Genomic DNA, 13,747 nt, shown 5'->3' with positions numbered 1-13,747 from the left:
AAATTAAATACAGAACGCACAGTTAAAAACAGTGTCAGGAATTCTGAGTTTCGGTGTTCCTCAGCAATGCCGATGCAGCTGTGTTGCAGATGAGTAGTATTTGTCTTTCTGTTTTTGTTTTTGTGGTTGAATGTGTAGCTTAATATATTGTTGTAATAAATATACCATAAAATATTCAGGATGCAGAACATGGTCAAGTTTGTGCTGCTGTTGGGATGTTTAACTCCTGCATTTCCTGATCTTTCTTGAGCAAATTCGACATAGTAATAATCTTTTTTCTTTCCCCCCCCCGTATGTGACTAGATGGAAATGTACTGATTTGACTTGAATGGCAGAAAGCCAGCATGCTTTATTTGTGCCTTTTGTAACGAAACCTCAGCGTAGACGTGTTCCAGTCTTGGTGTGTGAATTTAAGACAGGTGCTTAAACTTGAAGGGAAATCTTACTTTGGATATTTTAGAAAAATTACCAGCATATCCTATAATCTACCCTGTGTGGTATTCTTATTTTCAATGTCTGCTAAGGCAAGGCATCAGTCTGCAAAGACCTCATGGCAGTAACTTTGATACGGCACTGTTCTCTGCTGTGCTCTGCTATGCTTCCGCTTGGAGCCAGCTCCGTTTTGTTGGGAAAGGACTTGCATCAGGGGGACGATAAAGCCAAACAGTAATTTTGCAGCCTGCACTCTTTTAAGTGTGCCAAACTAAAAAAAAATATGGCCAAACTAAAAAAAGTAATTTGATGCTTATAAGAAGAATGTGTTTCCTTTGGTAGTTGTGAATGTCAAGGTGTGGATTTTAAGTAGATTTTTTTAAACAGTTGAGAGTTGGGTTTTTTTGTGGTTCACTTAGGATTTCCTTCAGAGCCTGTTTCTGAACACGTCGTATGACTGAACGATCAGAAACAAAAGTGATGTACAGGCTTTTTTCCCCTACTTTGCTCTAAACAATAGATGCAGAAAGGCTGAATTTCATTGATTTCTATTACATCAGTGCTCCCTCAACCCTTCTCCAAAAATGCTTGCTTAGTGGAACGTTGATGATTATGAATATGGCCTGATGGATACTTTCTTCTCTGTAAAGAATATCCTTCCCACCCCTTGGGCCCTAAGTAAAGATCATCACAGATAACATCATGCATGTGGCATCATCTTTGTGTCCGTAACTAGTGCCTGCTCAGTATCTCTGGGCCTTCCACTCCTCATATTGATATATTCTCCATCCGTTATTCTCCAGGGATGAAGACAGTTATTGCAGCCATTAGCTGGCACCACATTTCTATTGATGCTGTACAGCTAGAGCCTTAAGAGGTAATTTTCCAGATTTTAGTCAGAGTACTTTATTGTATATAAAGTCTCCAAAGACTTGCCTAACCACAAGCCAAAAATTATTCAGCATATGTTAAATGCACCCCACCTGCCCCTCTCAAAATAAACAAACACCCCCAAACTAAATGTGTTTGGTACTCTAATCTGCAATTTTGATGTGATATTCCTATTTTCCCTGACATTCACATGCAAGAAATAATATGGTGGTTTCAGTTTGTCACAGGTCTGAACTGGAAATCATCTAGGCTTTTTTGGCATTTTTGTTAGCTTTGTTAGAATTCCTTTTCCCTGATGGGCACACGGGAGCAGTTTGATCTCTTCGTTTTGAAGTAACAGCACTGGATGTCTTAGGCAAAGGTCTAATGCCTGAAGAGTTACATTCTTCAAGAACTTCTGTGTGTACGTTTCCCTTCTCAACTGTGATCAGGGAGTGGAATTTATCCTGGATATCCCACATGGTATAATAATTGATAGGATTCCTGTCTGTGGAGGGAGGCTCTTCAGATCGAAAGTCCTTACGGCAGGTGGGATGGGAGTTCCTGTTTCACAGTGTTTTCTTGAGCAATGAAGAATACGTTCCTGTGAATTGTACTATTTCTATAGGCATGCACATACACACACACACACCCCCTTACTGACATTTGTAACTGCCTTCCCCAAGAAATGTTGATTTCAGCTTGCTTTTCCTTTTTAATGGTGGTGTTTATAACAGCAGGTTCTATCCTGAGTGTGGGAATCAGCGTATCACTATTACAGGGTAATGTTGGAATACTTTTGGAAAAGGTCTTTAGGGCCACGTGTTAGACTTATGGAAACGAACGTCTTCGTTGCTTACAGGGTGTTTTGCTGCATTGCAGGAAAGTGTAAATACAACAGAAAAATTGCATGAACAGAAACAAGGCACTGGTACCCAAGACAGATAGCTGTCATATCTCCTGGGTTTGACAGTTTTAAAAATTATGTGCAGAACAGGAAGTGCTCTTTGTTTCTGTGTACGTTATTTTTATCTAAAGCACCCAAATCCTTAGTGTGAAAGGCCAAACCAGAGTCATCTTATTCACATTGTCCTGTACAGGAACAACAACCTCAGGAGTAACGCTGGTATTTATCACTGTCCAGTTCTCTGAACAAAAAGAGTAAACCCAAGATTAAAATATAGTTTATCCTGAAATCAGTTGAATCTATGAGAAGTTAAACAACCAAGCCTAATGAACATTGAAGGCCATAGATATTTTTAGTGAAAGCTCTAGTACTGGTTTTAGACCTACAGAGTAACAGTAAAATGCTTAAAACTGACATGATAGAATGGACAGGAAAAGGAGGTCTCTAGTAATAATAATACTAGTAGTAGCAATAATAGTGATGATCATAAATTATATCTGTTGTCCTTCTCCAGGCTTGTGAGAGGGAATCCTGTCCTTCTAATCCCGGATGGCACAAAATGCAACTCATCGCAGGGCTGGGTCTGTTGTGAACGTGACGTGTGCTGTGAATATTGCCCTGCAAGGGTGGGGGATGATGACGATATGTAGTGTTTGTGGCTTTACTTTTTCACTTTATTTCTAGGTTTTTTCAATTATTATTTATTTAGTGTGTTAATAGTGATAATGCCTCTCTGGTTTAAAAGACAAAGGAATGGATGGCAAGCATGATTACACAGTAGGGTGCATCCTTCTGGTTAGCTCTTTTGCTTAGTTTTTGAGTGATACTTAAAGAGAAGGAAGTACAAGAACAATAGAGTTTTGGAAAGCATGTGACAGCCTGAGAGTAATAACGTTTACATAGGGCCTTTAATCTAGAAGTAACCCAGAGGAATTTATAAACAATATTACTTTATACAGTGTATAAACAAATAAATTCGGTTTGCTTGGTGATGCTAAAAAAAACACCACCAACAACAGAACAACCAAATAAAAAAATATTAGATAAAACAACTTATATTTGTTTTCGTTGGAGTAAACAATGCTTTTGCAACAACAGTATCACTCTACCCGGCACTTATTGTATATACCCTTTCTATGCTCTCTGTCATGGATCTGTTTTCTAGATGCTTTGGATTGCAAGACTTAAGAATGCAGTTTTGTGATTTCTTTACTACAGAGTGCTGTATATTTCATAAAACCTAGGAAAAATGATTAATTGATCATAAGCCATATCCAGTGACTGAAAAGTAGCATAGCATTAGTGGGTTATTATAGCTATTTATTTAAAAATACACAATACCACTGCTTCACATACTTTTAAAATGGATACACAATACCACTGCTTCACATACCTGGTGAATTCACCATATCTGGTGAATACCTTGAATAATTAAAGGCAACTAATTTTGGTTGAAGAGTGTTACATATTTTGGAATTTGCTGAGAAAACTGTGTACAGTTAAGGTGCCATGTGTCACCTGTAGTGAACCTCTCCACACACTTAAACAGTAAAATCTTTGTTTATCAAGTAATCTGCTTTTTCAGTAAGGTTTGGCTTAATTTTGCCCTAGGGTGTAAGTTAGCTGTGGAGATCTCCTGCCTTGGCCAGTGTTCCTTGTGTGTGCTGACTGTATCTTGTCCCAGTGTCATGTGCATCACGCTCCAAAGAGATGCACTGTCTGCCAGGGTTTGGGATTGGAGACAGAGTCCTAAGATATTATCATAATACTGCCTATTCCTGCCACATATTTTTGGCTTAATTTTGCCCTAGGGTGTAAGTTAGCTGTGGAGATCTCCTGCCTTGGCCAGTGTTCCTTGTGTGTGCTGACTGTATCTTGTCCCAGTGTCATGTGCATCACGCTCCAAAGAGATGCACTGTCTGCCAGGGTTTGGGATTGGAGACAGAGTCCTAAGATATTATCATAATACTGCCCATTCCTGCCACATATTGTAGAAGGGCTCACAGAGAGTAGTAGCTTGAAATAAAACTGGGCAAGACTTGTATGTATTCCTCACGGATACAAGATGTGGAATATCCATTAAAAAAAAATTTACAGTAATTATGGGGATAATTCTTACAACTGATACTGAAAAAGGATGATGATGTATTAGTGCAGAGGAAATCAGAGAGAATTGGGGAAAAGAAAGTAACGAAAATTATGGAAAAAGAGAGTTTTCCTATTAAACTGCTGGGGGTTTTTGGGGGAGAGAACGTAGAAGAGAACAACTTACTAAAATGGTTTTCATTACAAAGTGAAAACAAATTCAAGATCGAGGGGATGAAAGCCTGGAAAATATCACAAACAGATTCTGTGGCCTCTCTCCCGGCCCCCTTCCCCACCCCCCTCCCCCGAGTAGGTGTAGAGAAGATTATTTCTTACAATATGCTGTAAAACTAAAAAAACAACCTGTAATGTCTTAGGATAATGATGTTGGGATGTGTTTGAAGAAGTCGAAGTTTTTCTGTATGCTTCTGATTTGGCTTTTTCATTCCTTTTAGCGTTATTCATTCACACAGTAACTTGCAACAGTTTTCTGCCTGTCTTTTTATACTATATTTTAGTGAGGTTTGAGAAGGAAACACAGCTCGACTCTGGGGAAGGAGCTGCATTCAGTTGTGAGTACATAGTTGTGTAAACTGGAAATAAGCTCTGACTTGGCTCAGAGTTGCCTTCTGGTGTGTATTTGGGTTGGAATACGTTGATAATATCGTCTTTAGCTCTTCATTAATGGAGCCATTCAGACTGTGGAGGATGTTTCTGAAGAAAGACCAAGCAAAAAAATTTACAGAATTAACTCTGATAGTGCTCACTTCCGGGGGAAAATTGTTATTAAAATGCTGGTCTGCATATTTAAATAAGCATTTAGAAATGCATATTTGAAGATACTCAGTTTTTTAATATGCAATTAAAAAATGGTGTGTTTTTTAAACGGTTCATGTTGGTATGTACTGTGTTTGGTACATGTGCAGAGTCCTTCAGAGCACATGCATCATCTGTGCTTGATGAATGGGAGGGGCACACAGAGAGCACATCGAACACCGGGTTGCCTCGCAGCAGTAGCATGCTGACAGATGCACAGCTCTGCTCCTCCAGAAGAACGGAGCTGTCTAACTTAGGCGTCTACAGGCGTAATTGCTTCTGGGATTCCGAAGATTGTGTGCTTGGATGTGAAGTAGCAAACTGCGAAGTTTTTACGGATATCGGGATTCCTGCAGTGGTTAGCCTCTAGCTCTCCATCCCATATTTGGCTTTTGAGTTTATCTATAGCCTCATATAGGGGTGTGTGTACATATATATCTCTCCATCTTTTTATTAAGCTTTATTTTCCTCATGAAAAAGCTGTGGCGTTTGAAGAGCTGCCTCAATAGAAATGGTTCAAGTTTTAATAGTGGCATGTTTTGTGATTTCTTGGCTGAATCTGTTATAGCTGACAAGACTTTTAATGGCCTTGCACCTCTTACCAGCATTTTCCCAACGCGCTGTTTGTTTAAAAGCTAAGTAGGAGGAGAGGAATGTGTTGCTTTTCTCTTCTTGGCTGCTGTGTGTTCACACTGCCCTTACTGAAGCTAAGGGGTGAGCGTTTTAATATCAGTTTAAGAAAAGGACTGGGGCCTTCGTTTTCTGTAGGAGCATACTTCAATGGAAAGATTTAGTCAGAGAAGTGCGTGTGTGTCCGAGTTTTCAGAATGAGCAGAGGGGGTGATTTCCTTTGCTGTGGGGACGTGGGTATGAATCTCCAAAGTGTGGTAGAGACTTTCATAAAAATAATTGGAAAATAAGGTAAAATAGACATGCCTTCTTTCTGCTCACTCATTAAACAAATGTTTGTGTGCTCTTTGGAGAACTTTAAGCATCTTTTAGGATTCACGTATTCTTAGTAAAACTAAATACATAGCTTTCTTGCTGCTGTGTTGATGTTAAAACCATCTTTGAATCCAAATAATCACAAACTATATGCTTATTTCAGATTATAAATTTATAACTCAGTTGTTTAAAAAATAAGAAAAAAGACAGGAAGAAACTAAGAAATTGTAATGCTGAAAGGTTTACCTATGGTACCGTTTTACTCTAGGTAAGCTTGCGTCTTGGGAATGGGAAAACCAGGGCACAGAATATGAGGTACCAGGGTGCTGCCTGCGAAATCCTTGGCTGTTAGCCAGGTTTGGAGGGAGCCTGGAGCCCATTTCTTACTCATCAGTGTTGCTTAGGCCAGCACCGGTTGGAGTTCCTGGGCGTAGGAACTTGAGTTAACAGAAAACTTCAATTCAGACTCTCAAAATAGTATTTTTCTATGTTAGCCTTTTCACAGCTTTGAAGTAGTGCATTTCCTTTGGGTGTCATTGTAAAGCAGAGAGAGAGAGAGAGAGGAGTTGTGTACTTGAAAACATTTGAAATAGTTTGCAGTAGGTGTTCACCTATACTGTTGTGGGTGATAGTCCCAGGAAAGATGATTCGAAGATGAGAAGTGTTCTAGTACTTGCTTGATTTGCTGTACTTTGGGAAGGACTTTCCCCGAGTGATCTTTTCTTGGATGACCTCTTCATACTGTCATTAAAGCTTGGAAACTTTGGTCGTCTTGACAGTTAGTTCTGCACTCTCATTATGTTCATTCCTATTGTAAACATGCTACAATTGCTGTTGTTGTTGCTTAGAATAGATTTTTCCTCAGTTGTTTTGAAGTTCAGTAGAAGTAGAAGTTAATCTTTAAGAGAGTTAGGCTGCTAATGATTGGATGGCTGAGCTTGATAGGTCACGCTGTGTCTGTCTTTTCATTTGCCTAGAAGATGATGTTCTGCTGACTCCAGCTGTTCTTTTTGGAAAGCAGAAAAACAATTTGCTTTTCCTTCCCATGAAGTATAACCCTTTGTTTATCCTTGTACTGCTGCAAATTTCCAAAATGCAAGAGACTTGCAAAGAAAAGAAAGGGAGGAAATAGCTCTTTTCTTACGCTGTTTTTTCGTATCAGAGAGTAGGGTTTAGTGCTGAGTTGAATTGTTGACCTCTGTGGAGGTTATTATTAGCATGGGCTGATTTGTGTGTGGGGCTGTGTCTGACTGACTGAGTCCAGTTCATGGAACAAACTACCTACAGTGCATTTGGTGAAGGTGATTGCAGTTCTTCTAAGATAAATTAATCAAATAACTAAGAAGTTATTTGAAGAATAATGCTTTTTGCAGTTCTGCATTTACCTCGATTCACTGAAGTAATTGGGAACATCTCCCTTTCCAGCCAAGATGTTTTGGTTTTTTTTTGCCAGGAGTTGTTGAATTGCTTGAGTTTTGTCAGTACAGTGCATCTGTGGGCCGATGCTCCTTTTGTTTGCTGCTGCAGGGATGTTAAGAGGTGCTTGCAGAGTTTGTGAAATGCCAGTGACCGACTCTGAAGTCGCTGTAGAGATTTTTATGATGAGGGATGTCACCTGACAGCCTTTAATGATATGTTTTAATCATGGAAAGGAATTAAAATAAATGAAGTTTGGGGGGACCTGAATGTCTTTCCTGACCAACATAAGAATTGCCAAAGCAGAAGTCAGCATTAAAACTTTACTGGTCCTGATCTATAATGTCACCGGAAGAACTCGTTTGTATTTACTACCTAGGGCTGTATTTACAACCTTTATTTTGCTTGCTTTGTTCCTTAAGAGGCTCTGGCTACCCACATTTTATGCACTTCTGGAATGCAATAACAGTTGTGGCATCATCTCTTCAGAATTCGTTTTCCTTCCTGAGATCAAGGCATTGATAAGGCCTTACAAAATATTCCCTTGGTTTTGCTTTCCTGGCCTGAGATGGATTTAATTGGATGAATTGCTGCCTTTCTCCTTCCATTGCTTTATGACCTTTGAAATGGCTTGCTGTGATCTTTTGGATTGTGCAATACTCTCACTGCTCTTCTCTAAAAATGCAGTAAGGAGCCGTTCATCTTGGGCGGCACGAGCGGTATAGCAGCCCTTTGGGCACGTGCCCAGCAACATGCCATCGCGTGTGTCTAAGCGTTGTCCAACACCTGTTGGAGCTTACACCTGTGTGCTCTAGTTAACACGCTGCCACGCAGCTTTCGCACCGTTTTGCAAGCCTTGAAAATAATGCCATTAACCTTTTCAAGGTCTGTTGTCCTCACTGAAAGTTCTGGACAGTTTGGGGGCCTTCTCGGAAAGCCCCTGATATTTGCAGAATGCAGGGGGTACATTGCTCTGCCCTTTCTCACTGTGGTCGGCAGATCAGTATGCAGGAGTCTGACCGAAGAGACTTTGGGGAAATAGCAGCTTCGCTAGCTGCATCTTTGGTTTTTATATGCTGCTTCTCAGAAGGCGGTGCAGGATTTTTTGCAGTAATTGCAGTTGGGTCTGTGTGTTCTTCTAAAATGGTGTTTGCTTGATCTCCGTGCTCCTCCTGCCTGTGATACAGGATCAGCTAACAGGCCCCTTTAAATGAGACACACATGTCTCAGTTCAGATGTTTTATTTCTTGGCCAGCCAGTGAGAGCATATGAATTACCCAATTGTCCGTGTTCCCCAAAAACTGATGAAAACGGAGATTAACCATTTGTTTGATAGTCCCCTCCTTCCCCCAGTCTCTCTACTTAAGCAGTATTTCTTATATCTATATATATATGTTTTAGTGTACCAGAATGGATTTAGGCCTAGTAAATGGTATTACGCACGTGGCTGAAGGCTTTAGGTTACTAGCTTAAATTTGAACGCTCAAGGTCAAATCTTATCATCAGGACCCTAATTCATAAACGGTTCTGTGGCTTCATCCGTGCGAGTTCCGTACCTGAACCTTCAGGCCTTGCCAAGGACCCCACTGAAATCAGCCGGTTGGCACCACGCAGCACGGGCGCTGGCAGTGCCAGGGCGAGCATACTAAAGTTCAGATACGTGAGTAGGATTTGAGCACTAAATACAGGCAGGGATTACATGTTGATGTAGAAAGAGCAGCCGTCCACCCAAAAGAGCTTAATCTAAAATGACGAAAAACAAAGGAGTGGAAACGGGACATGGAAGTAGGACAGCAATAGCAATTAGGATCAGGGTCACCATGCTACTTTTAATTGTAGATTACTTATCTTTAATTATAAATGAAAAGCTTTATCTAATTGTTTGCAACAATTTAAAATGCTGTTGTTCCTTTTTTTTTTTAGTGGCTAATAGTGTGGTATTCTTGGTCATTGTTCTTTTTTGGGATTTATTTTGCTTTTGTTAACTCAGACTTGATATATTAAATTACATTTAACGTGGGCCTGATTCACTTTATGCCTTGGCATGTTTTAGTTCACAGCTATTTTCAGTGGCATTCTGTAATGGGTATTTTCACCTTTTAATCCCCAGGAATACTTCTCTATTTTATGTTAATCTTTATGCATGTGTATATATATTTATTTTTAATGATTATATAAAGGTAACGAAAAGCAGGTGAACGGTGGAAACTTTGCCATTGATTTTAAAGAAATTACAAATTTGCTGACTGTAAAGTTAAGTGCATGCAGAGGTATTTTGGGAAGCCGAAGACTTGTATATAGAATTATTAAAAACCAAAGCAAAAGGAAAACACACCTTTTCATAGCACAAAAATCTAGAATCTTGAATCGGACTGAAACTGCTGAAGGATGTCAGTTGAGTAAAATTGATTAAAGTGTGAAGATATGCAACCAATCTAGTCAAACTTTTAAATATTCTCCTTACCCCACTGTATCAAAATGGAATTAAAAAAATGTAAGCATAAGGAGAAATGAGTATTTACACATAATTAACTGTTCGAAATAGCTCATCTAACCACAGTCTTATCTCTAGGAACAAAAATGCAAGCATTTACTGAGGGATATTAGGAATTGAAAGGTTTTTGTTTAGACTTTTTGTTTTCTTGGCAATAAAGAAAATTCTTTGTAAGAAGTCATTAAGATATTTCTTAATGTTGCCTTTCAAAACTTTTCAGGCTGCTATCCTTGTCCAGGGCCAAACATGAATCCTATTGCTCTTGGAAGCCGTTGGCTTGCTTATGCAGAAAATAAGGTAAGGAAAGGTTTAATTTCAAAAAATTCTTTTCTTTGTTTCTGTATTTCATTCTTTTGTATTTTGGGGAGGAGGGGAGGGGGAAGAAAAGTCAAGTCTTTTGAAAAAAATTATTTGTAAGAGGACCTGCGTAATGCTGACAGACCTAATCTTGGACCCACACTGATTGTGCTTTGGTGTTCATATATGTCTTTACTCTGCATTTTTGATTTACATGAACTTGGAGGGCAGAAATATGTAAGTAGTATAGGCAGAGAAGACAGCCATCAACGTGTTTTCAGTGAGGTTGTTCAATAATCAACACATTTCGCATGTAAAAAGTTTAAAGCACTTAATCACAGATGCCTCTGAAAGGTGGGCAAGTGAGGATTCCTAAATCCTGTTTAGAGAAACTGAGTCTGACAGAGCCAGAGTTTGTATGAGACAGTACAGTGCTGCACTTTGTAAATTGGGAAACAGCATTAGAATGGACACTTCTTAACACTGTTGAAATAGCTAGGCTCCAGGGAGAAGAAGAAAAAGATGATGTTGAATTATTTTCTCTTATTTCTAGAGGCAAAAGAAGAAAATAGATCCCAAGCAAAACATTTAGCACAGGTCTTACTCAGCCCTAGGCCAGAAAAGTGATTGTGTGTTTAAAGCTTTAAGCGTTTGAAAATGTTAAATGCAACTTCTTCTAATGCCTTATTTTTATTTCAAAGCAGATGTTTTTTCTCCCTTCCACCTGTGACTGGAATAGCTGTTTCTAGAGCTGACCCAGAAATTATCAGAGAGGCAGACGCCTTCTCTAGCACAACTGATTTCTCTCCAAATTTTCCTTTAATGCCACGCCTATGTGGTTTTGTAAAACTAAACCAGTCAGCCTGGGATTTCAAAGTGCTACTGCCAAAAAAAAAAGCCACTGATCAGCAAAAGAATTATATCACAGAATGAATTGAAGTGGCTTGTGTGTTCCCAGGTACATTCACTGTAGACATCTCCTTTGTCCCTAGTTAAACTATTTTTATTTAAGGAAAGTAAGCCTGTAGAACCAAATACATCTTACAGTGGTTTTTAATTTTCTTTCAGTTAAACAGGCCACGTGTTCTTTGTACAGGCAACAAATATCTATAGTTGTTTTGCTGTTGTATTTAGAAGCACAGATTGTAGTGTTAGTTAGGGTTCAAAGGCAAAAACTGCTTTTGTAGGATCATGGCAGGTAGCAGAATCTTGTTTTGACTTACTAATTGTGAAGGAAGGCGATACAGAGTAAATCTCCTGTATGTTCCTTTAATCTATTAAAAGCAAAGTTTAAAGCAGCTCTTTTCCTTTGTCTTTTCTTTGCTTGCTAGTCATAAAAATGAGGGGAAAGCCATACTCAGATTCTTAGAATGTCAGATATTTAATGTTACATATACATGGCTAGAGCTTTTGATTATATTTATTTAAATTTATTTGTGGTATTGCTGCCAGACCAAAAATCCCACCATTTCAAAGTTTATGAATTCTTAGTGACTACTCATCTTGTAATTGAAAACTGGAGCTGAGTACGCGACAGTCTGGGTGGCACCCAGAAGATTATAAAAAGGGGTTAAGTGTCTCAGCAGGGCTTTTTGCTATTTGTAGGAAAAAACACACCACTGTACATGACAAATAAAAGCTATGGTAATGGGTTATGGGTTTGTGTAGTTTAATAGTAGTTACTTGGTTGCTGTCTGTCTTCTTGTAGCTGATCCGATGCCATCAATCCCGTGGTGGAGCCTGTGGAGACAACATTCAGTCTTACACTGCCACAGTCATTAGTGCTGCCAAAGTGAGTACATCATCTGCTGCTGGGAGAGGTTATCATGTAAGATAATTATTAGGTTTCCTTGCTGAATTGTACTGTGTCATCGTCCCCCCCCACTCACAAAATGGAAAACACATAAGAAGCATCCTAGCTTTAGCGCCGTGCCTATGGTCCTGATCCTGCCAATCTCTTGAGTAGCTGGGGTTTTGACAATGTATTCTGTCCACCTGAGCTGATTTTTTTTGGTTAATATTATTTATTACAAACAGTGGTTCATGACAGTGACCTGTGTTAGAGGAAGATTATAGTAAAATGATTTTGTATAATGGTTACTCATAATACTACGAGTTTACATGATTAGAAATCAACATTGTGAATCATTAGTCTTTTAGCATCATCAAAACCGACTTTACAAGTGCTTGGTGCTTTTTGGAGTCAAGCACACTAGCATTATGTGTTTTACTCTCTGAAGGATGACAGAGTACTGAAGCTAATTACCTGGCAGCTTTCTTTAAAGGTTAGTGTTTATTAATGACTGTTTGCATATAGGTTCCATTGCCTCGTTTTCTTAGGTCAGATGACGTTACAGTATCCCTCTGTTTTCAGAGAAATGTCTGGGTTTTCATAGTATCAAAAGACCATGGCTCGGAAAAAAATCTTAAATGAGCCAAAGAGGTATACAGAACTGATGTTTTACTATTCCCGCCCCCCACTCCTTTCCTTGAGGACTTGCCTGCAGCATTTTGCCAAGTAATTTCTTTTTCTCACACAGGCACACACAAAGTGACTTCTGGCATTGTCTGGCGAACTTTGTGCTGATTACAAACTTTCATTGTAACCACTAGCCTTTTCATTTCTGATATACACAACAAAACAAATCTAATAATAGGAATTAAATGACAGCACAGAGCAGAAAGCTCAGCATCACTGAAGAAAACAACAGTTACAAGAACCCACAAAGGGAGATGTAGGGCATGCCATCTCATGTGGAAGCAAAACAAACCCAAACATACTCCATCAGCATAGCTTTGGACAGAATCTCACTGTGGTTGGAGCAGGAGAAAAATCACAGGTTTTTTACATCGTTGAGGAGAACTTGGATTTGCTGTTCTTGTGAAGACATCTGAAATTTGCTGTATCTGTTTGCATGCCTTCACCATCAGGAAAAAAAAAAAGAGGGGGAAATATCAAACTCCATCCATCTCCGCATCATTAACATGTTTCTCATAGCACAGATAAGTTTGAAAAACAACTGGCTTAGCATGATCAGCCACGGTTAAGGTCAGATGCAGTGAAACCTTACAAATGACTGTACTGCCACAGCCAAGCCCAGTCCTGACTGAAGGAGAACAGCCCAAATCTTTCTTAAACCATATAATAATTGTCAAAGCATTGGAGTAGGCATCAAAGACTAAGCACTGTTCTGTTTAAATTCTTACTGACAGACTAAAAAAATATAAAAAGGGAGGACATCTATAGCTCTTACCCCCAAAGAGCATGAATAACCAGGTTTTAAAGCCTGTAAGGTGCAACATGTTTGCCTTGCCTCCTGCGTGCGTAGTACTAGCCCAAGATCACAATCCAGAAATTCCCACATTAAGCTAAATATATGCAATGCTGAAGTGGTGATGTTGCATCATGTGGATGGCTACTGAAGATAAAATGTGTTTCTAGTCACAGGACAGAAAAAGACTGTTAGCCTCTGGACAGGGATAAA

The 13,747-nt window shown here is 39.2% G+C and overlaps 1 protein-coding gene across 1 annotated transcript in view; it reads left to right on the top strand.

The window, feature by feature from the left end:
• Positions 1-13,747, top strand: part of LOC104512117 (breast carcinoma-amplified sequence 3) — a gene marked incomplete at both ends in the record, with an annotated part of 102,026 nt that overhangs the window by 39,455 nt on the left and 48,824 nt on the right. The window contains 2 exons of the mRNA XM_010154971.1: positions 10,186-10,262; positions 11,971-12,054. Coding sequence (XP_010153273.1) covers positions 10,186-10,262; positions 11,971-12,054 — 161 coding nt within the window. The remainder of the gene's footprint in view (positions 1-10,185; positions 10,263-11,970; positions 12,055-13,747) is intronic.

This window comes from Eurypyga helias, unplaced genomic scaffold (assembly GCF_000690775.1).
Source record: "Eurypyga helias isolate BGI_N326 unplaced genomic scaffold, ASM69077v1 scaffold28187, whole genome shotgun sequence".
In the NCBI taxonomy this organism is placed as follows: Eukaryota; Metazoa; Chordata; class Aves; order Eurypygiformes; family Eurypygidae; genus Eurypyga; species Eurypyga helias.
This window is presented reverse-complemented; position numbering and strand designations above follow the sequence as displayed.